The sequence below is a fragment of the Mizuhopecten yessoensis genome, unplaced genomic scaffold (assembly GCF_002113885.1).
Source record: "Mizuhopecten yessoensis strain PY_sf001 unplaced genomic scaffold, ASM211388v2 scaffold10949, whole genome shotgun sequence".
NCBI classification, from domain to species: domain Eukaryota; kingdom Metazoa; phylum Mollusca; class Bivalvia; order Pectinida; family Pectinidae; genus Mizuhopecten; species Mizuhopecten yessoensis.
This window is the reverse complement of record NW_018408802.1, coordinates 97,270-124,815: the sequence shown is the minus strand read 5'-3', so window position 1 is coordinate 124,815 and position 27,546 is coordinate 97,270. Positions and strand designations below refer to the sequence as shown.

At 35.4% G+C, this 27,546-nt stretch overlaps 1 protein-coding gene across 4 annotated transcripts in view; it reads left to right on the top strand.

Moving 5' to 3' along the window:
• Positions 1-25,712, top strand: part of LOC110463993 — a 33,220-nt gene extending 7,508 nt beyond the window's left edge. The window contains exons 2-9 of one of the 4 annotated variants that reach the window (XM_021518978.1): positions 14,837-14,869; positions 15,441-15,479; positions 16,106-16,183; positions 18,014-18,139; positions 20,416-20,451; positions 20,829-20,861; positions 24,314-24,508; positions 25,293-25,712. In XM_021518978.1, the coding sequence (XP_021374653.1) occupies positions 14,837-14,869; positions 15,441-15,479; positions 16,106-16,183; positions 18,014-18,139; positions 20,416-20,451; positions 20,829-20,861; positions 24,314-24,508; positions 25,293-25,319 (567 nt within the window). In that variant the 3' untranslated portion in view covers positions 25,320-25,712. The remainder of the gene's footprint in view (positions 1-14,836; positions 14,870-15,440; positions 15,480-16,105; positions 16,184-18,013; positions 18,140-20,415; positions 20,452-20,828; positions 20,862-24,313; positions 24,509-25,292) is intronic. The other 3 variants (XM_021518980.1, XM_021518981.1, XM_021518982.1) reach the window with 3 other exon arrangements.
• Positions 25,713-27,546: the final 1,834 nt, after the last annotated feature.

Below are 27,546 nucleotides of genomic sequence, written 5' to 3'. Positions count from 1 at the left end.
GGCTATCCAGTCTGATACACGGCAGTCAATACGATATCTAGGGCTATCCAGTCTGATACACGGCAGTCAATACGATATCTAGGGCTATCCAGTCTGATACACGGCAGTCAATACGATATCTAGGGCTATCCAGTCTGATACACGGCAGTCAATACGATATCTAGGGCTATCCAGTCTGATACACGGCAGTCAATACGATATCTAGGGCTATCCAGTCTGATACACGGCAGTCAATACGATATCTAGGGCTATCCAGTCTGATACACGGCAGTCAATACGATATCTAGGGCTATCCAGTCTGATACACGGCAGTCAATACGATATCTAGGGCTATCCAGTCTGATACACGGCAGTCAATACGATATCTAGGGCTATCCAGTCTGATACACGGCAGTCAATACGATATCTAGGGCTATCCAGTCTGATACACGGCAGTCAATACGATATCTAGGGCTATCCAGTCTGATACACGGCAGTCAATACGATATCTAGGGCTATCCAGTCTGATACACGGCAGTCAATACGATATCTAGGGCTATCCAGTCTGATACACGGCAGTCAATACGATATCTAGGGCTATCCAGTCTGATACACGGCAGTCAATACGATATCTAGGGCTATTCAGTCTGATACACGGCAGTCAATACGATATCTAGGGCTATCCAGTCTGATACACGGCAGTCAATACGATATCTAGGGCTATTCAGTCTGATACACGGCAGTCAATACGATATCTAGGGCTATCCCGTCTGATACACGGCAGTCAATAAGATATCTAGGGCTATTCAGTCTGATACACGGCAGTCAATTCGATATCTAGGGCTATCAAGTCTGATACACGGCAGTCAATACGATATCTAGGGCTATCCAGCAGGGTGTTGGGAGCTGGTGGTAGTTGTACATGGCGATCCCTGCTGACCACCATTGTCAATAAAGCTGTCAGGTCGGTTCCTGCTATAACCTTAATGTCAATTGAGTATTCTCTTTACACGAATGAACTTCTTAACTTACCCAGCAAGGCGTAGGTCAAGTACTGTAAGGAAATATTATGATATGTACATGTGCTTCTGTGCATGTCCGTTTTTATAAAGAGTCATGTGTTTATTAATCATGTAAGTTGGCATCAGATCCATGCTATCGCAAGGATCTAAATACACAACATACCACCTCATTCACACCTACACACATGCATGCGTACATTACACGTATGTAGGAAACTAGTATATGTCTTTAGCTGTTAATAGGATGCTAAACCAATAACATCAAACCAAACAAAATCAGTATCCAAAGTGATAAAAAAAACATTTTGTTGTTCGTCAGTGCAGTTGCCTTTTAGCTTTCAGTATAACAATAACAGGACTATGCATGTTTAATGTTAAGGAGATATACCAACTCCCTATGCGGTGTCCGCTAGTGCATTTATTACAAGACTTCCTATACCGACTGGTCATAAATTTTCGCCACAAATATGAGGAAAAAATATTAAACCATATAAAACTATCAACAGATTTTAAGAAAAGTATACTATCAAAATTAAATGACTTATCATCACAATAGAAAAATATAACAAACTGCAACTGTGTAACAATTTATTTCGTAAAGGTAACAACAACGATGTACAAACCTTTTATATCATAATAACGATGAGCTGATACATAAATACGTACAAGTACATACCCCACGCAGGGTCCTCATCATGTAGACGTCTAGGCTAGTTATCAAGTTTATTTTCTACCCCAAACAGACAATACTACAGCAGCGGGGGCTCTATGTTTTATACACTACTTCTTCTCAGAGTATTAACAATGTATCTAATGAAGTTAAATAACACTCATCACGAGAAACGGCTGACTCAAACGACATGACAATAGAAAGAGATACCCATGTCGTGGAGCCAACTCACAAAGACAAAATGACAAGATATTGTTGATACATAAACACATCAAATCTTAATGGAAGCATAGTACAAAAGGTTGTAAGCTGTTGTCGAGGTACAGAATCTTAAACATTTAATACACCACAAGGGGTACCCGTCACTCACAAAGTTAATTAAGCGCAGTTGTTTATGATATTTTAAAACATTGTACACTAAAATGAAATAAAAATATGTACCGTTCTAAACTTTGTAAATGTCTCACTCTAGTAACACAACCAGTAATTAGTGGGATACAAACAATTAATAAACGGCGGCTGTAACAAAATAAACAGAATTATTGATTAAGGATCAGGAAAAAATTAAAGATCCAAATTATTACAATGGGTGCAGAAGATTGGTGTTGGTTCTTTCGTTAATTTAGGCAGAATAGGTGAACTAAGATTGATACAGTAATGTTAGGAATTTCTTTTTTAAAGTGTCATATAACTTGACAATATTATCATTTGTATCTATAAATTATGGATATAAAATTGGTTTTAGAAAATGCTGACTCTCTCCCAGCTCTTTATTGTGTGGTTCCATGTGTCCCTTTATTGTGTGGTTCCATGCGTCCCTTTATTGTGTGGTTGCATGTGTCCCTTTATTGAGTGGTTCCATGTGTCCCTTTGTTGTGTGGTTCCATGTGACCCTTTATTGTGTGGTTCCTTGTGTCTCTTTATTGTGTGGTTCCATGTTTCCCTTTATTGTGTGGTTGCATGTGTCCCTTTATTGGGTGGGTCCATGTGTCCCTTTATTGAGTGGTTCCATGTGTCCCTTTGTTGTGTGGTTCCATGTGTCCCTTTATTGTGTGGTTCCATGTGTCCCTTTAGGTTCATGTAGCCTCAGTTCCTCTAGTTGTCAATTTTGTCCATGTTTATTTTTCTCTTTGAAATCGTATTACTGATTTTTTTATAACTTCCCTTACTCAGGACACAATTAAACATTTAAATGGGTGTTTTCCCGATTTTCCATTTTATCTTTTGCCCCAATTACGCCAGTACATCAGAGCTGTATCTCCGACCGAGGAATACGTCGCAGTTCACGCATACATTACACACGTGGAACCACATCCCCAAGTGACCTCAGCTAACAAGAAGACGCCAACCTCTATAAAACAACCAAACCATTATTCTTCTTAACTGAAACTGTCCAAAGCAAACGATCATTAAAACAACAACAAATCTTTTAAGTTTCAAATTAACTGTCATTTGGGATAAAATGTAGGAATCTCGCTGGTCGTGTTCTGCAAGTCATTAAATGCATGCTTCAGACCATGGCATTTGAAAATTCTCGTAAAATCCTGTCTTTAAACCACAATATAACATAATGAAAAAGCCATTAAGGACATCATTCCTACATCAGCCGCGGCTAACTAAAGATTACTCCTTTTAGGAAATTGGATTCTTTTTTATAAAAAAAATCTTGATCAAGATTGTCTACCGTTGTTCCTATTTTTACCGAGTTTATCAATTTTGAGTTTGAATTATGACTTTGCTGACACTTCGGTAACTCTTGTTGTTTTTATTACTCCAAAGATTGACAGACATTTTTTTCCAGGAAGTACAGACCGGTCGTCCATGACGACTAATGTCGGTTCTCGGCAGTATCAGTATCGGTTCTCGGCAGTATCAGTATCGGTTCTCGTCAGTATCAGTATCGGTTCTCGGTATCAGTATCGGTTCTCGGCAGTATCAGTATCGGTATCGGTATCAGTATCGGTTCTCGGCAGTATCAGTATCGGTTCTCGGCAGTATCAGTATCAGTATCGGTTTGGTTTCTGTTCAGAAGCTTCTGCGTAGTTGACGTTGAAAAAGCAAAACAATGATATGCTGTCCCCAGTGGAGCACTAAATCTAAATATTTCCCTTTCACACATCTCATTTCTTTCGTTTTGCTGTTGTCCCCTAGGCACAATGGCTCAAATGTAGACTTTAAACTCTCAGAAAATAACAGAAATGTTATACATTAGGAAAATTGCAATAAAGCGATGTCTATTTGATGTAGAACATAAGCTATTAGACATGTATATATGGTTGCCTTAAGACAAACACATAGCTGTAATAATAAGAAACATAGAGACACTATACTTACGCCCCGCTAATCCGGTTTCCTCTCTCATCTGGAACAAAAACAAAATCAAGGATGCCAACTCATATTAATGTGGCCAAAATTGAAAGATAAATGGAACAGTTGATTATTGTTCGGTTTCAATGTAAATAGTTGATTACAGCCCTGTATGCCATTTCATCGGAGCATCTTAAATAAAAAAGTACGCACACGGTGCACAATACTTAATCACAACGTTAACGAATGGTCAAATTACATTTTAGCTCTTCCTGCTTCCACTTATCTTTCTCTTTTTCTTCATAACCTATTTCAAAAAATGTTTTTATTTAAGACAAAGTTTAATTATGGCTTGATTCTAAATATATACTACCATGTTACAAGAAAGGACTAAATAAGGCAAGTACTTGCATATTATTAAAATGGTACATTTCTAGTTGTTTGATAACGGAACAAAAATAGCATTGTGTCAAATAAAGTAAAATTGTTGCAAAAAGTTCCCGATTACGTACGAGTCTTTACATTATAACCATTTTCGAATGTCACAAAATAGGTAAACTAGAAAATTTTGACTCCTTTTCTAACGAGTTAGAATAGAAATTTAACAGTTTTGACATTTCAGATTATTGCAACAGCTTGCTTACCGGTTGATGGGGTTCGAACTGAACTCCTAACTTGAACCGTATGGATATCATTGTATTGTGTTTCAGTATAAAGAATTAATACGCAGATCACATACAACCCTTTATGTTTGGAAGATGTACTTACAACTAATTAAATTAGATTACAGAAATCTTACTCTGTTCCTTTTTATAAAAGGTCGACCCTATGTTGGACCCACAGATAAAAGGACCTGGTCAATTATATTTACTGCTTCCGTTTTCCCCCTTTTGAAAGGATAATTCATAGAATATATGTTTTGTTATGATGTCTTTGGCATATCTGTCAATACTAAGCGATGCATGCTTAGGGTAAAAAAGAGAGAAAAATATATATCCTATGGCCTGTTCTGGAATCGAGTTCTACCATAGATGTAAACAGGTCACTTCACTGTCTACGAAATCCGTGTATTAAGTATTACAGTATCTAAAAATGAACCGCCACCACAGCAAACCACCAAATATTTAAACACTTTTGTCTGATTGTCATATACAATTATATTAAGTAAACATACCAAAGTACATATCCTGTTGTTATATAAATTGTCAAATATATAACCAGGTACCTATTTAAAACTACGTCAAGTTGGCGGTTAGTGTTTCAGTGATACATGTATTAATAAAGACGGAAGACTTTTCAGATTTTATGTAAATCATGCTTCTGAAAAAAGGAGGCATGCACATTAATGGAGACACATCTGAATAAATATTTCAATTTATATGTTACTAGCAAAAGATATAGCGGTGACTTTATTTTGAACATTTTGATTGGTCACCACGCTGACTTTTCTATACTTTATCCCGTACTGTATAATAAATACTACATGGAGTTTACATACGAGGCCGTTATTAGTCTAGGGCCAGTATAACCAATGTTCCGTTACCTTAATCTTAGTTAATATTGACTTTCTTATTTTGTCCATAGAAAAGCATTTCTGGACTAATGGAACCATCTTCAATTATGGGTATTTTAGAAACAGAACATACTGATTATATGTAGCGGTCAGGTATTTCAGGGATCATCGCACTCTTGGCTCAATCTAATCATACTAGACACAAATCTTAATGAATACGGTATATTTAATCAACGTGCCCATCCGACGAACAGGCACCTCCTAAAGTATATGCTAGTTTGTCATGTCGGTAAGGTGATTTTGCGTTGTGTCATAAACAGACAATATCATTTACCGCTCAAATTAGCAAATCTTGGAGATAAAAGTAGTCAATGCACCTAAATGTTTGTCATCACATCGTGCAGCAATATTACCTTGTACGAAAACAACAATATATACAGAGGCAGCATAGAACTAGATTCCATCCCGTTTACGCTTCAAGAACGTGTACAGTTACCTCTATAAGAAATTGAATGCATACTGATATGAACGCGAAGAGATACAATGATTTCGATGCATTTCTTCTATCTTGCAAAACGCGAGAACATCGTAAGAAACCAACATTGAAGTGACATTACGTAAAGGATGCCGTTTGCATTGATATTATGGGTATTTCATTAGGAAATACTTCATATGTATTGACGGCACTTTTTTCATTGTTCAACCGATATGAACGCCAGTCGGCTACATATACACATTTACCATTGAGCTTCAGTATAGGTGATCTACAAATATTTAACAGTAATACGTAAAAATCTCGAAAAAAATATCAATGTTTATGTATTTGTTGGCGTTTCATGACAATTCGTCAAGCACAGTCAAATGAGTAAGGGTAAGGACAATAAGTAGGATATTTCGTTTACAATATCAAAGCTGGACATCCATCCACAGCTTTAGCGAAGTGAGAGCAGGACAACAGTCTGGGATTGGATTGACGTGTCTAAATCAGATAGTAAGCGTGACGACTCGAACAGGAGAATGGTCTGTGTTAATGGCCAGGAACTAAATATCAGAAGTCGCGAACTGATCCGTAACGTATAGGCGGATTCGATTGGTGGTTCATATCAAGTGCAGAGGCTGCGACGAGTCTGCGTAGAGATAACTATCAAACCCTGCTAATTGACACTGTCGCAAAATGCTGTTCGAGGTATGGGTACTATAAATAAAGACAATTCGTTTAGTGTATAGATGGATCAGTATTGCCATGCAGAATCCATATGTATAAGGAGGATACAGTTTGTCTGTTATTTCATTAAGGCGCATTTCAGTAAGCACAATTATAACCGACAGATGTCCACAGATATTACGTAATTCATGGTTTATAACAGCTCACTGTATGTAAACTGTCTCCACCTTATTGAAAAATAATAGTATTTTTAACCAAAAACAATTATCTTTAATGAAATTTAAATTTCACAAGCATTTTCTTTTGAGTCCTGATTCGAGGAGCTTCTTCGGCCCCTTTATTAGAACCTAAACTCCTTTGTGTTCTTACTACTGCAAACTAGCACTTAAGTACGTCGTCCAGTGGCATCGCCCGTTCTTATACTGCCATTCTCAGTTTGCCGTATACTTCCGGCATGATCTGTCTTTTTTCATTCGTCAACCATATTGTGATGGCGCTGTGGAGCATCAGAACTGCAACGCCACCAGTAGGACTAAATGGGTTTCAACATAGACACAAATAAAAATATACAGCATCCACTGCCTTTGTCATATTGAGCATTGACAATGTCTCTTCACGCTTCAAATATCGCATGATCTTACTGGGAATGAGGATTGGGTATATCGAAGGGTCTCATTACATTGGCACGATTTAGTTATACGTCAATGTGTCGGCATCTTTGGCGTTTACAATTGGCGCCATGTCTGAATAGCAAATGCTTAACCATTGCGACTACGATGGCATTCAAATGGAAAGCCTTGGAATAAGTGATTGTGAAGGTTTTAAAACATCTACAATACGCGCTATGATAAAGTCATATTTCATTCCATACATTGTACAGTCAACCAAAATGGCAACCATTCGTTGTAACAATAGGAAACACTTTGGAATTTATCATATTTTTTGTTGCGTCTGTTTGTGTGGTTCAGATAAATCATGACCGCTGTATCTAAATATATCAAAACCTCTGCAGATTTGTTGGAAAGGTGCTGTTCTAGTGAGACATTAGAATAGAGGACATTGAAGAAGCGATGACCTATTACAATATTTGTTAATTATATCTTCTCTGTCGTTCCTTAGTCTGACACCTGCTGGCTTATATAACGACTGATTGCGGGTCGGTGATTTAGATTAACGTTACTCAAGGCCAACAAGTCATCGATCACCTACGTGTTGCCATAACGGCGTTGTGTTTAGACATTCGGTCTCGTAAGAAATCCAGAAGTTAAGCGAATGAACAGCCTAATTCTTTCTATAATTATATAAGAGGTACTAAGAACATGTAATATTTTAAAGAAATGTGTACAGTGCAACCGTATCTCGCTTGACGCGTTTAAAGTGCCAGAGTGATCTGATTCACAGATAGATGGGACCATAGGGTAATTTCGAAAGGCTAGCGAAAACAGATGTAATCTATAAGAAATTGAAGTTATTTATTAATGATTGCCTCCTTTCTACTGCGCACCATCCATCTCCCGGCTTCGGTATGTCATCACTTCACCTTCCAACGCAATTGTATTGATCAATATTGGAAATTACCTTGAGCCAAACGTTTAGAAAAAAACTGAAAATGCAATAAATCTGTGTTTTTTATGCATTAGATTGCCACAAGATCCTTATTTATTTAAATTCGTGTATGTTTTACCTTCTCCTCTGCACGTTGCAGCGTACTATGTGTTGGGTATTCATACACCGACACAATAAATGGTACTCAACATGTTGACAACATACCAATTATTATCACATACGATTTATTACTTCCGAGGTTTTTGCAGGCAATCGATTTGTCCCGGCGGAAATGAAAATCAACACCTTGTATTAGTATCCGAACTGTAAATAAATTGATAATATCTCCGACAGAAAAGCAGTTCGCACACCAATGTTTCGATTTCCTAATACAATAGGAGCAATGTTTTGGTTTAATTAACCTAAATCAAGTTGTAAAACCAAACGACATACTGATTAGATGTGGAAATGAATTACTACTGTGAAGTCATACCGTCACGCCACCACTGTTTGTGGGGGTTCATGCTATCGTTTCCTTTTGTCTTTGTCGTGAGCTTGGTCCCCGGTGTTGCTTTTGTGTTTATTTTGAGTTCATATGTTTAATCATTTCTAGGTTACTTCTTAATTTAGCGTTTCTTACATTGAACAGATACAGTAACAATATGACAGTGTAACAAGACAGAGTAGTATGCGTTCAACCAGCCCTGGTCAGCTGAACATGCTCACGTGTATGACTAGCTGAACATACTCACGTGTATGACTAGCTGAACATGCTCACGTTTATGACTAGCTGAACATACTCATGTTTATGACTAGCTAAACATACTCACGTGTATGACTAGCTGAAAATACTCACGTGTATGACTAGCTGAACATACTCACGTGTATGACTAGCTGAACATACTCATGTTTATGACTAGCTAAACATACTCACGTGTATGACTAGCTGAACATACTCACGTGTATGACCAGCTGAACATACTCACGTGTATGACTAGCTGAAAATGCTCACGTGTATGACTAGCTGAACATACTCACGTTTATGACTAGCTGAACATGCTCACGTGTATGACTAGCTGAGCATACTCACGTGTATGACTAGCTGAACATACTCACATGTATGACTAGCTGAACATTCTCACGTGTATGACTAGCTGAACATGCTCACGTGTATGACCAGCTGAACATACTCACGTGTATGACTAGCTGAACATACTCACGTGTATGACTAGCTGAACATACTCACGTTTATGATACTTGTTCATTTCCTTTAGTAGTATTATATTTACTTTGGCCACCATACGAGGATCAATACAAATATACATACGTCTAATTGGTATTGTCCGCAATAATTTATTACATAAACAAATTATTGTGTACGTGTGTAGCGTGAATATTTTATGTATGTGGAATATAATTAATGTTTTCCCGTCTATTGTGATTAATTTGATTAACAATAATTTTATTTTTTCGTAAAAGCATCCTCTTGACCAATAAACTTCCCTGTCAGAGTTGTTTCTTACTAAAATGATTCAATCCGCGAGGACGAAATGATGACACAGTAGGAGAGAATTTCCATGAGGTTTAGTATCTACCATGGTTTAAATTTCCATTGTATCTTAGATCGTACGTTACCTTCATGTGTACATACTTCCCTCAATCTTAAAAGATTAAACAAGACACGTGCCACATGTCTGTTTCCGATTTTTGGAATAATAAGCGTACTGTGGCTCTCCAGGTGGACAATGTTAAACGATCGCAACTGAATTAAAGGTGTCGGCACATCATTATTAATAATTCAATAGTGTTACTTGAGTTCATTCAACCACTCTGTCATAACCTTACACATTGTAATTCCTACACAGGTAGGGTAGAAAGACGAATACACATATTCACTTTTGGCTTTATTGTTGAATGTTCGCCCAGGCGAGGAAGGCAATGGGATCTGTCCCAAGGCGGTGATATACTAAAGTCCTTTAACTTGTACTTGTTAAGTCCTTTAAATTGTACTTGTTATTTTCTGCCTAACATTCAGTTTAGGGTCATCGCATCGACTAGTCGCTAGTTTACCTGTTGTAAATAAAATGTGACCGGGCAGAATGCTGTGCTTTATGCATTCGGCATGGCATTTCAGTGAGGTAGCACTATAAAGTACGCATCAGATTCACGCTCTCACAAGAAAGCAAATACACAACCATACCCTGACACCGGCACACATACACACATGCACGCATACACAACACACATGGAGGCACGTCCTCAACTGGCCGTTGATATGACGTTTAACCCTCCAGAACCAACTAACCAACCTAACATATACCATCAGTGAAATAATGCCGTTGTCCGGACATTTCAAATATGGGCATAAAGACGTTGATGGATTGCTTTAGCACACGTTATTTGAAAATATGTACATTTGTTATGACTGTAAAGGTCACAAAGATTAAAACATATAAGACAATTGAAATACAGCTTGCAGTCGTTTTATAAGTTTTCTGAAACTCGTGATGAAATACATCAACTCGTCATTATCTGTTTCAAATATTATTATTCCGTTAGTGCAAACAGGTCACGAATACGAGGCAAAGTCTTTCGATAGCTCAATCTGTTTGATGTTTAAGAACAATTTTGAAGGTGTTGATTAAGTTTAATCAACAACTGATGTTCGCCAAGGATCTGGTCCATTGTCTTTCTTTTATAGAGACTTGTTTTGTTAATGATTGTTACTTAGTGGCGACCTCATTGAGACAACATAATCAACTCCACGGTATTATGATAACGAGGTAACCATATTTTCCTTTGCTACCTACAAAAAGTGAGGTCTCATCTGATGAAAAGGGGCAACAAACTAATTTTGGTTTCTCCGAGGTCACTTAAAAAGACAAAATTTACGCATTCTGCAGGAGACCAACATTAGTCGCCTCATAACATTTAGCGATGGGATACCGCTATATCTTTCTCCGAATGTTATGCCTGGACATTCTTGTTACATAAAAGTTCATTGTATTCTTGCGACCAAATAATGCATTGACTTAAATTTATGATTGGCTTCGTGTGTTCCGATACAGTCCAGAAAACGTACTAAAATGTTATTCAGACAATTAAAACCCATCACTGAAATACGTACGTGCATTCACCCCAATTACGTACTGTTTATATTACAAATAATAATCTTAATAATAATGAGTAAAAACCACTTTGATAAATATGCTAATTCATTTCTGCAGCATCCAATTCTATATTAAGTCAAATTGTTATAAGTGCAATGCATAGTATTGGTCATCGTATATATTTATTTTGGGTTTTACATTTTTATTTATCAGCTATGGTCATATATAGACGGGGTGTACAGGTGATGAGATAACACAAGTGTGATTTACTGCAATGTCACAACTCGTACAAGGTAGCATATTTCACTCACTTATGCTGTTTGCGTGACCCTTTTTTCGCGGTTCCAATACAATAATTATCATTATATTAAACATGACGAATTTTCCTGTACATGTACGTTATTTTAGTAGAATTCAGCCTCATGTTTTACAAGTTATATATATTGCAATCACATTTTAATTTGCCGCGCTGTTCAAAAATTGATTACTTCGCGTTTCTTTTGATCACGTGATATTGTTCACGCACAGACATATTGACACATCATTAAATTTGCGTTGTAGCAGTATTGCTTACTTTAAAAATTCTAGACGACTAACATCCTATTGTTAAACTTATCTGATTATTTTTCCATTGAAACGTCTTGTCCAGCTGAGTAAAATGCGGAAAGGATTTGAAAATCTATTGGAAACACACTCAAAGACTTGGAAAGCAACATTAAGTGAAGCAATGCAGCACATTCTGTATCTGAGTAAAGCCTTTGTTCTACTCTGATGGGCATTCTAATTAACTTGGCAAATCACTTTGTAATGTTACGATTGGCACCACAGTCCTGCCTCAGGCCGGTCTCTGGATGTCACGCCAGACCCATTGTAGACGTCTGGGGGACAATCAGCAGTCTCAAACACGAATCAACATAACAAATAGGTGTAAGTCTGATAGAATGTCACTTCGTGTCCCGATCGTTGTATTTTTAGAATATTAATTTTGTTCCGATTCATTGTGGAAACATGTGCCTCTGGCTATTGGCACTGTAATGTATCTTTTACAGTTTAAGTCACACCATATAAATGTGATGATTTTGTCCTAGGTTTAGAATGCTTATATTTTCTCACATACAGTTTGTTTTCCTGTTTATAAATGATTATTTTAGCATCTCTTTAAATTGTGTATCTATCATGTATTTCCCGTTATTGTTTTTATTGTAATTACAGTCATACCTTGAAATGTCAATTGCGTCGTTGATATCAGATACAGCGCATACAAATTGTTGTACGCAAAAATGAAATAGATAAATCTATCCGATTTCACGTACATTGCTTATTTCAGGTTTATGTTTGTGTTTTGTTTAAGCTATAATTTCCCCCTTGATACATTTTTTTAAAGAAAATAACCTTGAGTCAGTATTGAGACATTTTGTAAGTACAAACACCGCCTAACGTACATAGATATTGAGTAAGATGATCGACTGGAATGCGTCCACTAATCAACATAAAGAATGGCCTTATAACTAAATTAACATACACTATTTCCATTCGATCACAAAGTTGCATTGCAATCATGCAAACACACTCTGAGTTTGAATGAGGATGATGGCCGTGAAGGGGGCTTGGTCGGAATATGTCGGCCAATCGGATGTGTACTTTCTGTGTGTGTAGATAGAGCCGTGCCCAGATGATTATTTTACATACTAGTTTTGTTTTAATCATCACAATTCTATTTATAGGTGACGCTAGGCTATTATCCGACCTAAAATGACACAAAGTAAAAATGAAATATCCCATTTTACCGTACTAGTGCTATGTCTTTCATTACATTTTTACCTGATTTAGTCTTTTCTAATCAAGTCAGTAATTGGGTCATATATAATTAAGGTAGGAATATGTTCATTCATGTTGTCTCTAAAGCAACAAATTAACAATAGAAGAGTTTCATTAGATTAGGACACTCTAGCAGCAAAGACTGGGTTTTAATTAAGTACAATTGAACCTTTTTGCTGTGTAGAGCTGTATGATTTTGTTGTTTGAACGTGAGATAAATAGAAACAAAAATAATGAAAAATTTCTTGAAACCCCTACTCTTGATCAATGTAAATACAAAAATAGAAATACTTCATAAAAAGGTGTTTCTCTCATACAATGATAATGTACTGATTTACGAGTTTCCTCTTTAAATAAGTGACCACTACGAACCTTTTCTAAACAACCATCTTTTCTCTCAACAAACACTTAAAGTAACGTATTTATATGCTTTTGATTTCATTATTTGCAATTTCAGCGGAGAACATCTTAAGTATGGTAGTTGCCATATTTGCTACGTTTCATGATTTCCCCTTGCTGCTCTATGTGTTAAATCAGGCGCCACTTGACATTAGTAGGATCAAATTAGTGACCTTGATAGGTAAACAACAGAGAAATTACACTAGATTTCACAAAACAGGAGAAAAATCATTTATTTTTTATAAATTGAACTATGGTCTATTTCGTAATGCTTTTGGGAATGATCAATACACCTTTGTATCTCAAGGAAACATACTATACATACTTTATTAATCTTTCTTATCATAGAAGTTCTTTATGTCAATATTCTATCTATTTCGCACAACCTAAAAAACAACAAATAACAAAAGCAACACAAAATAAAGAAACAATCAAACACATGGGAAACTTCAAAACAAACGTTCTGGAAGTTTTGTCTGTATAGCACCAGCATATCCATAATCCAACTCACTGATATCCATCGCTGTACCACTAATGCCCAAACTCGTGTAAGCTAAGGCATAGTTTCTGATTCCTCCGATAATCAAACGATCTGCGGTCGAACTGTTTTAGATGTGGTATTATCGCTGCCTTACGAGTTCAATTTGCAGTGTTTTCATTCAAAATGTGTTTGAAATGAGAGCCATTATTATTCGTAAAATCTTTACCTGCTAGTAAGTTCTGTAATATAACGATATTAAAACAAACATGTTGCAGAAGTTTCCGCATTTAGTCGATGTACATCGGTTGCAAGAACTTGAATGTTAACTATATGTTAACACGCGCTCTGTCAGTTTGGCAGATTTAATACGAAGAGCTTGTGTTAATTTGAACTATTTTTTATACCGACACTCATCAATCCCAACACAAGTTTATCTGGTCTTATCAGTTTCCGAAAGAACATTTGAGTTATGTTTCGTACCGTTTTAGCACTAATAGATGATCGGACAAAACACACAACAACAACCCTCTCGCCTTGGTTTCTAATTAAGATGTTTCCATTCGTTTAAATAGAACGAGCATTCCCAAACCAAAAATTACCAAAAATTGAAAATTAACAATTAAAGCGTCATTTCAACGGCTCTTGGAGAGGGAGGGGTTGTGACAAGGATTTAGTTAATTCAGTAAATAACAGAACCTCATTTACAATGTTGTCAAAATCCGACCATGTTTTTCAACAGTAAGTATGACAAAATAGTTTACGTATTTAGAGAAGTTTATACGTACATATTGTTCTATTTCACTCTTGTTTGTTTTGTTTCTTCGCAGGCTGTGTCATTAGACAGACAAAAACGGGCGCCGGTAAGTACTTTAAATCATTTGTGTACTTTTATAGTTTGCAGACTTTTAGTTCTATTAGTTGTGTTGTAAACAAGAAAGAGTGACACATCGTACACACGTATAAGGTTCCAGTGCCACTGCGACAACAGAACACTACCCGAGGAAGAGCCATGCTATCTTATCTTACATTTACATCATAATGGTGTACCTTACTTTCTATCTGTTGTAACAAAAGTACAGGTTTTCCACCTAGAAGCTTTGTCCAGGACAAGTCGGTTGCATTTTACTTACTTTTTATGAAATTTAATAAACCGAAAGCTTACTTTTAGTAACTTAGTAACTTAGTAAAAATAATCAAATCCCATATGGTTGATAAGACAGTATGTGCATGTTTGAGCACAGATCGCATGCGATCTCATTGGCGAGGCACTGAAATTATACTTAGTTTTGACACATATCTGCATGTTTGCACCATGATTTGTTTTAAGCAGCCTGTGCGCAATTAGTATATTCAGTGATGATTGCTGAATACAAGGTGTGGCAGTACTTTTAGGATAACGTTATACAGTTTTGAGCTGCTTTATTGCTTTAGGGGAGGCAGCATCCCAGATTAGGCCGACGCTCGCAAGAGGTATGTACAATGTTGTTCGCGTTTGTGCGCATGCGTGGGGATATATCTACGTCCTTCCAATTCTAACATGTCCATGAGTATATGACATCTACTAACAATGTAAAGTATCTCCAATGTTCTAAGTGCATCTGTACTAACTCAATTTAATCACCTTTTTCAGAGAGTCAAACTAAAACTATCATTATAGTGATAATTCACTTATCGCTCTGTACAGAATATATGCCACGAAAGATAAGCATCTGGTAACTGTGAAAGTTGAAATTTCGCGATTTATCTTCTCCAACTCTACACTACATTACAAAAATCATGTAGGCGATATTATGGAATATAAAAGTTCACATTTGGCAATATGTTTGCATTCCTAATTTAAAACAAAACTCGAAATAATTCTAGATCGCGAAATTTCTACCGTTACAGTAAAACAATATACATGTACATCACATGAAAGGTAGTTGATAGACTTTTTCTTTTGTCATAGAACATAATTTTATCAAACTCCAAGTATAAGTCATATAAGATACATAAATAAATGGGAAAATGTAAGGTGAACATCTATGGTTATGAATTTTTAAGATTATAGCACTTGTCAGAACAGATAAATGGAACTTTTATTTTGTAAAACTCAGTTATTAGAAATACAGAGACGACGATGGCAGCACCCTCGATTGGGCCGTAAGCGGTCTACGGAAGAATCAGAACTCTGGGTATAATCATGACGTCACTCCATGCTTGCATTACTCTGCTTTATATCAATTCTCCTGCTTTTCACGATGACGGTGGAAAAGGAAACCCAATGTCATCAGAATATCACGAGTGATTGAACTCAATATAATTGTAATAAGTTATATTCACCCAAGCGCAAAATGAACGTTCTTTTCAATACGGTTAGATCGATATCGGCTACTGCGCTAGATTCCCATTTTTATGAATGATACATTTCTATTATATTAACAAATAAATGCAATCCCCAGGTCTCCTGCGTTTTGTGACGATGTTACTCTCATCTATATGTTTCCATCTATACACCATCCTGTATACTATTACATGCTATATATTATCCATGCTTATATCATTTGTCTTGATTATACGTTTACTCGTGTATTTAAGCAATTAACTACTGCGCATGCGAAATATTTCAATGTTTATAACATGTCTTGAAATGATTATCATCTTTGATGTGTTAATAAAATTCTGCAAAATGCCCATTGTCGTGTTTTATATGCATATATCTACTGCTATAAACCATACCTCTTTTCATCTTTGCTATACATATGATATCTATATATTCGTTCTTTTTCCTGGAATAAAACCGTACCTTTTACAGTATAACCATCTCTCCATTCCCATTTGAATATTGGTTTCCTTGTAATCGGTCTTCAAAATGATCGGATATCTATATAGAATGCCAAATATTGTATGAAATCCTAATTAATATATTTCATTTTGATCGGTCTAACAAGCATGCGTGAATCATATACTTAACAACCCATATCTCTTTTTAACATATTAATCTATTAATATCCATTGCTTTCTAAACATGCATGTCGCAATTGATATGTACGTCATCACATATTTTAAGAAAAGTATTATTAATGGATGACAGTTTATAGTGTTTCATGAAATAGGTAAGCATACTAAATAACCCCAAACAGCACTTTCGATTCAAACCCTAATAATTGGTGACTCCGAAACATTCCAGAAAGTACAATTATCTAACATCACGCAATCTCATTTAAAACGATGAGTAGATGTAATTTGAGACCCGCGACGTAAGACGAACATTTTAATATATTGAGAGTGCTATGATATACATCCATCAGTCAGATGGAGCAGGTAAATGTTGGTTAATTAGAAACGGCTCCTGATGTATCTAGACACAGTCTATATTTACATTTCTTCACTAGGTGACAATAATGGGGAATCAAACTGTCAATTAAACAAACATAACACTATATATCGGGGAATGAGTACCACGCTCTATACAAGTGTTATTATATCGGATGTCTACTAAAGGTTTAAGATATTTACTAAGACGTATATAGGTTGTGTTAAAATGCCAGTTTTATTGTAGTTCAAGCAATGGTATATATTATTTATTTGTATTAATTAGAAGGCTGGCTGATTATTTGACAGTTTCTTGTTTTTTTTTTAATGTTTAGTATTGTCAGACTAGAAACGCGTGATATATTGTAATTGTTGAAAAATAATAACTTTGTGACATAATACAAACTTTTACTTATATACTCATTTCACAAATGTTTTGTTTTGACTTTAGCTCCACGAAACTTCTATTTCAGAATACATAATGATATAAATGCAAAATTGACGTTTACTGCTCGTTAATAGAATTGTTAAAAGAAGTTGTTGCATTTGGTGATTCTTTTGCTATGATGTTAGCAAATCAAAACTTCTTATCCGAAATTATTCTGTTTTTGCTGATTTTTTTTTTATTTTTTTATTTAAGTTAGTAAGGATAAGGCTTTTACAGTAGTTGTTTACGTTGTATTTACTGTTGCGTTTGGCGCCGTTTGCAGCAGACAAATGATAGCGTGGGTGGTCCAGAAGCCGTGGATATTGACCCCGCGCTGAAGGAGCAGTACGTTAACCTCTTTGTAGATCTTTTATCGTCTGCCATACAGGCGAACCCGGAACGTTACCAGGTTTGTAATAAACAGGGACGCCATCCTTTTGTCTCTATTGCTTCTGGTTCACCCTTCTTCCGTAGATTTTGTAAAAGTTCTGTAAACCTTCTACCGTTTCTTCGGCTTGGCTAAACTAGCCATAACTGCTATGCTGGTTCCTAAATTCATTCCGCTGGTGGCATCGTATGGTTACAACAGGTGCAGATCTGTCGCATTAGTCTGGAAATCAGTAAAGTTGTCTGTTTTGTAGTAGTTTAGTGGTAGTTCTGACACTTTTTCGTCTTATCTTCTTAGACATGTAAAGTAGTATACCTGCAAGTATTACTTACACTTGCAGTCTGAGATTGTTTATCAAAAACACTTTCTGTACCTTTTTCCACTAGGAGTTGTCTCCCCCTTCCTCTCAGCAGATTCCCGGGGAGATGGTAGACCTTCTGTATCCCATTGCATGTGTAGGTATGAAGCGACCAATATGGGACCTCCTGTAGAATCGAGGGTTTCTTATTTACAGTACAGGACATTGAAAAGAGAGAACAAATATACGCTGTTCCCATAGAAACCCCCTTTTTCTTGTCCACTATTTGTGCTGAGTCTCCTTAGACACCTTTCTTTCGGCTCCCTTAGCTGTTGCGTGAAAAAAGCAATGCAAATAGTTCTTCTTTAGGCCCTTAGCATTTATTGTAATACTCATGACGAAGTTTGAGATTATTCTAACAAAGCTACTTGATGTCTCTGTTTTACTGCTGTTAATTTATGCACTTAACCTGGTTTCTGATAGGTATACATTGGTCACAAAGTCCTCGAGCTGCTCCATTATCTGGAATTTGTTAGCAAATGTAAATGCTTGAATAAAATAAGCGGCCCAGTGCTAATGCTGTCAAACTGGTGTCGTTCAGAGGTATCCTATTTCTTCTTGGCAGTAATTCCATTGTTATCCTTTAAAATAAAACTAAGGACTCATTGTACAACCCTCTATCTTTTCCCTTTGTTTTCAGCTGCATTATAAGAAAGCATGGAACTTAATATTTGTAAAATATTATAAAAGTGATATACAGCTATCAAACTCTTGTTGCACTTATATCATTATATATATGTGTGTATGTGTTTAATTTGATGGTGATGTTATTTATATTGTGACGTCATACAAGTTAAACTGTACACATCAGGAAAATATTAACTGGAATTTGTTTATGATTCAGTCTAATGACTTTTTCCTTATTGCAGGGACAATATCCTGAATCCTATCATTTTCATATAAATTAAATTATATTGTGTTTGCATCATGATGATATCGGTGCAATAACCGTCCTAAACCAAGCGCTGGCGTCCTCTTCAGTATATTTTAGAAACTTTATGTTGACGTTGCAATGGATTGGTGACGTTACCACCTTATGTTGATCTTAATCGAGAACAAGTGATCCTTACTTCATCATTTGATATACATCGGTTGTATATATATATATGTTTTACATATGTTATCAATATTGTTCGGAACTATAATAACGACCTCTAAAGGAATACAAAAGATAAACCCCGTTCTTAAAAGCCCATGTCTGTTTTTTCATACTGATATATAAAACATTATATGCACTTCAGAAAAAGAATTTCTTACATATGGGAAATTTATAATAGTCAGTGATGTTTAAATGCTAGTATCAAGCTAAATAACACATCATTAATGTGTCCTAGTGGCGAATTACAGATTTCAGAATAACTGTTTTCTACTATTAATGTTTACATATACGCCTTACCTGTCTCAATAGCTTCATCCATAACCAAAATATCCAACTTTTAACTGCAGAAGTGTTTGAGCATTCCGACTAAATACCGTGATTTGTATTTTGACAGCCGATTTTCTTGTTTTCAGATGGAGCATAACAATGAATATTCCACTTTTAATTTCAGATCGATTTTTGGACTTTTAAGACATAGTTAAATTCGTTTGTCCCGGTGTTTCCTATTGTGCATTGACATGAGACTATCCATTGACATATAAGATATTTTCAGTTTTGTATTATCCGTTACTGTTTGTTTGTCATTTGCGTGTACGTTATCGATTATTGTCTGTGTCTGTTAAATTATGTCAATACTTTCAATTGAAAAGCTCAAGCAGGAGAAATTTAGTAGAATGGTGTGTTTTGTTAATCTTATATTAATATAATCCTATATCTATTTGTACCTTAATAATTTACTTTTTAGTGTTATGTTTCTGCACCTTGTATACAATCTCAGTTATTTTTGTTTCAGAATGGTATTTATTGAAGAGTAACCTTGCTTTTGTTCTGTTTTTGTAGAACTTTTTAGCATACCCAAGAGGGGGTAGATCAAGTGTGAGTAGAATTTTGTTATGTTTTGTTTCACAAATGATTTTGATTACGACACAAATTTAGGATATGGACAAAAAATCATAAGGTGAACGTTATATTTTTGTTTTCCAATTTTTGAGGAATAAAATAAATATCTGTTCTGTAAGTTCTTAAGTCTTGTGAGGAATTAAGTATATCGTTCGATCTAATTCTACCATAGACAAATATAATAATATATAACACAGTAACGCGGCCAAGGCATTCCTTACTGTTATATTAAATTTTCATGAAATTGATTTAAAATTTAAACACGCATGCTTTACTCATGAGTGGTTTTACTGAAATGTGCGTCGGACGTATGTGATTTCAATATCATTAATCAAGTTGTTTCAATTTTACAGAATCCAATGGCATTCTCCAGGGACGCCCGTGCGGTAATTAACCCTTTTAATTTTAATCTGTTTCAGTGTCGTTCATGTTTATTTTCCTTTGTAAAGTATGCCGCTGTACGTGTATCAGGTATTCAATTATGAAATAACAATTTAACAATTGAATATTCTTTATTTAAATAAGAATGTACTTAAAACGTTGGTCTTTATTTATAAATAAATCATCTAATCAAATTCGCCACGAACGCCTTTACAACTCCTGTAAACTTTACCCCCCAAACATCAGCCTCGAACAGGTCAGCATTGACGTCCGAACCAATTAGGTCAGCATTGACGTCCGAACCGAACCAATGGCGTTTGTGTTGTTAGGTTTGCTATTGCAGACTGAATGAGGTCCCTTTTAAAAAGCATTTAAATGTGGAGTTGCAAGTATTTTCTGAACATGGATTTCAAATATTAGGCATAGCATCCATGTTTCCTCTTCCCTTGAAGCAACTACAGAAAAAAAAAGTTTAAGTAGGGACAGTGATGATATCATATTACCACTATCAGATCAATGATCGTTATCATTGTACTAAGTGTCTACTTCTAAGAAAACTCCACGTACATGTATTTTTGCAGCCTATTTTACATAAGAGGAACAGTATTTTGAAGTTTTGCCTAAGCGAATAAAATCTGCTTGACGTTGATTTTACGGATTCAGTTACGATTGCTACATCTAGAGTAGGATTTGACTTCCATTGTTATTAATCGTGTTCAATTCCTGGATTTCTCTTAGCAAGGAACCGCCGTTGCTGTAAAAAAACTGAATGGAGTGCTGAATATCGTTCTTGATTGTCAGGAATGCATTTCTGCGTTAAATTGTTATCACATCGATCGATGATGTAAATATAGGTCAATTATTCCTCAAGCACACTTTATACAGTTGTTATCGCGAACGCCTATCTCGAATGCAAAGCTTCGCGAACATTTCAAATCGCAAAAAGTAAGCGATTAACATTATCGGTGCGTTACACGTATACGACATACAAATGTTCGCGTTACGCTTCGCCTGTCCTTGTAAGGGTAACTTTTTACCTCGTCATAAAGGAAAAAAGGGTTATCGAGAAAAAAAATCACTTCTTAATTATACTATTCATTAAAAATGTTTTTGCCTGGTTTTTTATTTGGAAAATGTATTTACATTCATGATAGATTAGAAAGGAGAAATGTGAGGTCTTATCTAGAATAACAGAACAAAGCCTCATTTAAATGATTACATCGGTCCACGTAACAAATGACTATAAAGTGAAGAAACAAAGCGTGCTCGTCACCGAGATTCATCATTATGATTACTTTTAAACGACACGTATTTGATTCTGATTCTGTATTTTCTAATAATTCCAATGTAAACTGTTCATTAGTAAATGTTTTATCATGCCAGCAAAAGTTTACGATGAGCGGAAGAAACAAATCTCAAATAAACAATCGAATGCGCATTTTGATTTTGTAAATGACGATGTGGGCGATCATTCACGAAACATTCAATTGTTTTCAAATATGTCGTTACGAAGCCATTAATCCAAAGCACACATTTCTTCTAATTAATTTCTTTTGATTGATATATTAACTGCTGCACATTAAGCAAATCATTATTTAATTTGACTAAAAACCGCATTTATGTATCTAAGAACAGTGTGTATTAACCATTCATGCGACACCGATACTCTTGAAAATCTGTAGCATATGAATGTTTGTATTAGACGCATTCATGATAGGATTAAGGCCTGGTTTTGTTTATTTTGATGAGAAACCATAGACACAGTTTACAAAAAGGATAACGGCTGGATATTACCAACAGTTCAGTGAGCAACCCATTCTGTAAAATCAACAGAGTAAAGTTATCTCACTTTATCACCGAGCTTTGCTTTAGGTCTCTGTCTAATCACAACAACACAGCAAGAGTGTAGAAATACTTAACACGGAGCGGTAATGTTGATATTCCATCTATGATTGAAGTTCCTGGTTTAATTTGCCGCGGAGGGATAATTCACTTTGCTACATGTTCATGTTACGCGCTTCCTAGTGCCAAGGTCAGTTTAGCAATAAGGTGCCGCGTGCATCAACAGATTGGTAAACCATCATGAACAAGCAGTATACCTTCGTACGAGAAATTATATTTCGATTTCATTGGATGATTATAGTTATTTAAAATTCACCGAGGAAAATAAAACATTATATAAATATGACATTCATTAGCAGGTGACAGTGAATATTGTCAACCCAAGAAGACCATTGTCACCCGAGGCGAAGCCGAGGGTGACAATGGGTTTTTGAGGGTTGACAATATTCACTGTCACCTGCTAATGAATGTCATATCTATTTTGTTACACCAAAAGTCAATGTAGCTCAGAAACGGCAGCAAACCTCGATAATGACATCTTGTTTGTTGATAGTCTGCTGTTTACAATCGCTATCGCACCGGCGCTTGATGAAATTGGCTGTTGCCGTCAAACGTTCTTGTGACCATCACGTTGGGGAAACGAAGCGGTGCACGCACATTTTTTGCGCATGTGATATTTTTCACTGTCTCATGGCAATATCACCCGCGCCCCTTAAAACCAATGTATTTTCGGAGTGTGACAGAGATTTTTGTTTAATTTTCTCCCAACCAATCAAATAGCTAGAAATTCACTTGAGGTGTAACAAATACAAATATTCTTTAAGAATGTCTAACTGAAATTTAACGACTTAATTAAATCATTATTGGAAACTATCTCTAATTAAGGAATACAATAGAATCGGATGCAGTGGTATCGTTTTATGATGTGCCAAGAAATGAACCCTAAACTTAGTACTTACCCTGGAGTATATCGTATATCAAATTATTACGTTCTACACAAATAATGCACGTACTGGTCCCCATGTTTAATGAGTCTGTTCTCTCTGTATATGATTTGAATCTTACACATGAAACGATGTTAAATTCACATCTTGTGTTTATTTGGCAGACTAATATAATATGATATACTGGTAACATCTTACCACTCCTACGAGAAAACGGCAAAATATTATTTCTGACTATTTCAAATGTTTATCAACAACCTGTATGGGACATTTGACGACATATATCAATTTATTTCTAATCCGATACTTCGGTGATTGAGATGACACCTGTAATCTTACATTCAAATGATTTTTTTTTACATTTTTCATGACATAGCTCTTTCACATATATACATGGAAAAGATTATATTATACTTTAATATTTACTATTATCTCTCCTAACTATAATGCTGATTTTCTAATATTCCATTTTTCTATGTGGTATCAGTGATTCCATTCCTTATTGAGTACTCCTCAAAGTTATCAGTACCAAACTATCGAAAATCAAATTGCCATTCGTAAATACATTAAAGACATCTTTCTTGAAGACAAAATCTCATGGAAAGGAACGTACCTCCACAAGGTTCGACAGGTAAAGTGCTTGATAATCAACCATCATTGTATAATTTCAGATGTTTAGTTACCCAAGGCTAGGCCGGTCCGGTGCTGGATTCCCGGCTGATGTATTAGATGGTCTTGGTTGCTGTAACATGGGCGTCAAATCCATCAATGGTATGGCGATGTGCTCCGCCAGTGAGTGTTGTGAAGGTCTACAAGAGTACCGGGACGTCAAGAAACCCTTTATGTTTACTCTTTGCGTATGGGATGTAAGTAATTAAGTATTCATCCGTACTTTCTGTTCCTACATATACCACAGAAGCTTCAGGTCCCGATTGTGTTCCTCAAAGGAAAAGGCCTAAAAAAACGTACATGTTTAACAGTATAACTGCCCCTGCCTTAATTGGAGCCAAGCTATACCAAATTCAGTATTTCGTCCCTAGAGTTCCTCCCTCATATGATGTATGTCTATTGCAGATCCCTTCAACCCTTGAATCTGGCATTTGTTTCCAAATTTATTGAATGAAACATAGTTTATACTTACCCTATTAATTCTGATGTTTCTATCGTCTTCGATCAGCTACAGATAAGCAACTTAAGTATTTACGGTCGTTAATTACATGTTTTGTTGAGTTTCATCAAGTATTATTATAAAACATGGAATGTCTCTGTATATTTGGTTTTTAATACAACACTTTATTTAAACATACATATTAACTTACGCATACATACATATATGTTAAAAATCTTTCACTATTTACCGGCCCATATTTCGGTCCATATGCTATTCGATAGTTAAAGGTTTATGCTGTACCATAAGATTCAATGATAACGTGCGAAATACTTATACTTTAAATTCCAATTTCAAAGGAATTCAAGCTTTGTTGTCTTTGATAAATTATTCCCTCATATATGTTACCTATTATTATATGATACGTACCAATATTGATAAACGTTTTCAATTGTTTTGCATGTAAAAAAAGCACAGGGATATGATAAACCTGATAATTTGGCATGACAATTTTATTATTTTCTTTTTCTATACTTTTTTAGAACTCTGCCGAAGAGGACAAAGCGTGATGACTTGTGCTTTTAAAGCTGCTAAATCTAATTGGTAGCCTTTTTATATATAGTTCTACAAATAGAAAGCAACCAAACCTCACATCAAGAGCCCTTCAATTTCATTTAAAAGACAAACTGTTATTTCATTGCACCGTTTGCATTCAAAAAGGAACAGAGAGATTATTGCTGAGGAAAGCGATGTGTTCCATATGGACAAACGAGTTAATCAGTTGGTTGTGTAAGAGCTTGTTTTTTCCCGTCAATGAAGATCTCAGCAACAACGTAGCTTTGCTACCTGGCTGCTATATAGCTAACCCGAATCGTCTTAACAATGGGGCAGATTATTAGTTAAATCTTGATACACTTGGAAAATAATTTTCGTTTTTGCAGAAATAAATATAATGTTTTTGACATGTTTTTTGCCTTTTCCTTTCAATCTGACACCCATTCTGTGTTAACGTTACGCACCTAACATCGTCAACTACAATGCAGCCTTAACGACTCGTACTCCCGAGCATCCAACACATTGGAATAGTAGCTGTATGGTCTATAATCAATACGTTGTTCATAATTCGGAACTAATTGATAAAAAAACACAAGAGAATGACGAGACGAAATTTCAATCAAACCATTATTCGAACTCAAAATCCAAACTACTAGGAGAAAATATGAACAGAGGATAATATTTACAAGGAGACCCTTGTAAGGTTATCAGGAGAACAATACCAGGTGTTCCGGAAGGAAAATCTTATTCTGCTTTATTGATGACACCCGCAATTTGGGTGCAAGTACCGCATTTTCATGGAAGGATATGAAGCGAAAGGAAACATATATAACATCTCATTTAGACATCATAGCTGATATTATCAGTGTATTCATTATTGCAAATATTCATCAAAATTAAACCAGAAATGATTTACATCCTCGCTGTGTCAATCTAATTCAGCAAAGAGGTAAACTAAGTGTTTAAAAAAAACGAGGTGACGTAAAGATCGCTAATGCGACTGAAATGTGTTTAGTATACATATTTTAACCTTTGTAAGCACTAATTTGGTGCACATCAATAGATTATATTTTCTTGCCATATACATCTCAGTATATCAATATGTCCTTTTAAGTTGTTAAACGTCGTTTACATTTGGTATTTAATAACATATTTTTATATATTTTAAATAATTTATTTCATTTATGTCAAGTGGATAAAAAAACGTTTCAAGAACAAAATATTTACAACATGCATGGCAACTATCTTGTGAACCCTTTAACCGGTAGTTGGAAATGTAGTGCTATCATTCAGATAAATACCTACTAAATTTCGACCTGGCCTTGGCGTGCTATCCTGAAAAAGACGTTGCAGATTACTGAAAGATTCGGTCACATTTTAAAATTTAAATTTATCAGTTTTGAAAGAAATTGACCAATATCTGAATTTCGAGCAATACATACCACAGCCACCATGTATGATGGTTGATTGAAAAATTAATCATAACAAAACTTATGCATATCAACATATTTATAGCAATCATTTTTAAAGTTTTATCAGAATCCGTCAAGTAGTTTCTAAGAAATATGAAAGAAAAACAAACAACAATAAAGAAGCAAGCAAGAAAAAGCAAAACAAAATGAACAGCATTTGAGCAAGAACAGAAAAATAACAGACCTATCAAACAAAGGGGAAACAATACCGGAAAGTTCATCATTTCCTAATATACCTGTGACATCCATAATGACTTCTCCTGTCATAACATTCAAAGTTTTCATTCATCAATAATAATCAACCTGTCTTTATTCATTGTAGATACTGATTACTTTTCCTACAAAAATATTGACGTGTACTAATCAATTAAAGGTGTTGTCTTCCTTCATGTTGTTTTAAGTGTTTACTCATTACTCTGAGTAGAAGTTGAAAACCATAATTAAACACGTTTACGGCGGCTCAAAGTCGATAAAGCCGAAAAGACAAAGCATGTATGAGTGAACCAGGAAAACACAATTGCAAATACATAAGCAGTGTAGATAAACAATAACAAATACATAAGCAGTGTAGATACACAATAACAAATACATAAGTAGTGTAGATAAACAATAACAAATACATAAGCAGTGTAGATACACAATAAAAAATACATAAGCAGTGTAGATAAACAATAACAAATACATAAGCAGTGTAGATAAACAATAACAAATACATAAGCAGTGTAGATAAACAATAACAAATACATAAGCAGTGTAGATAAACAATAAC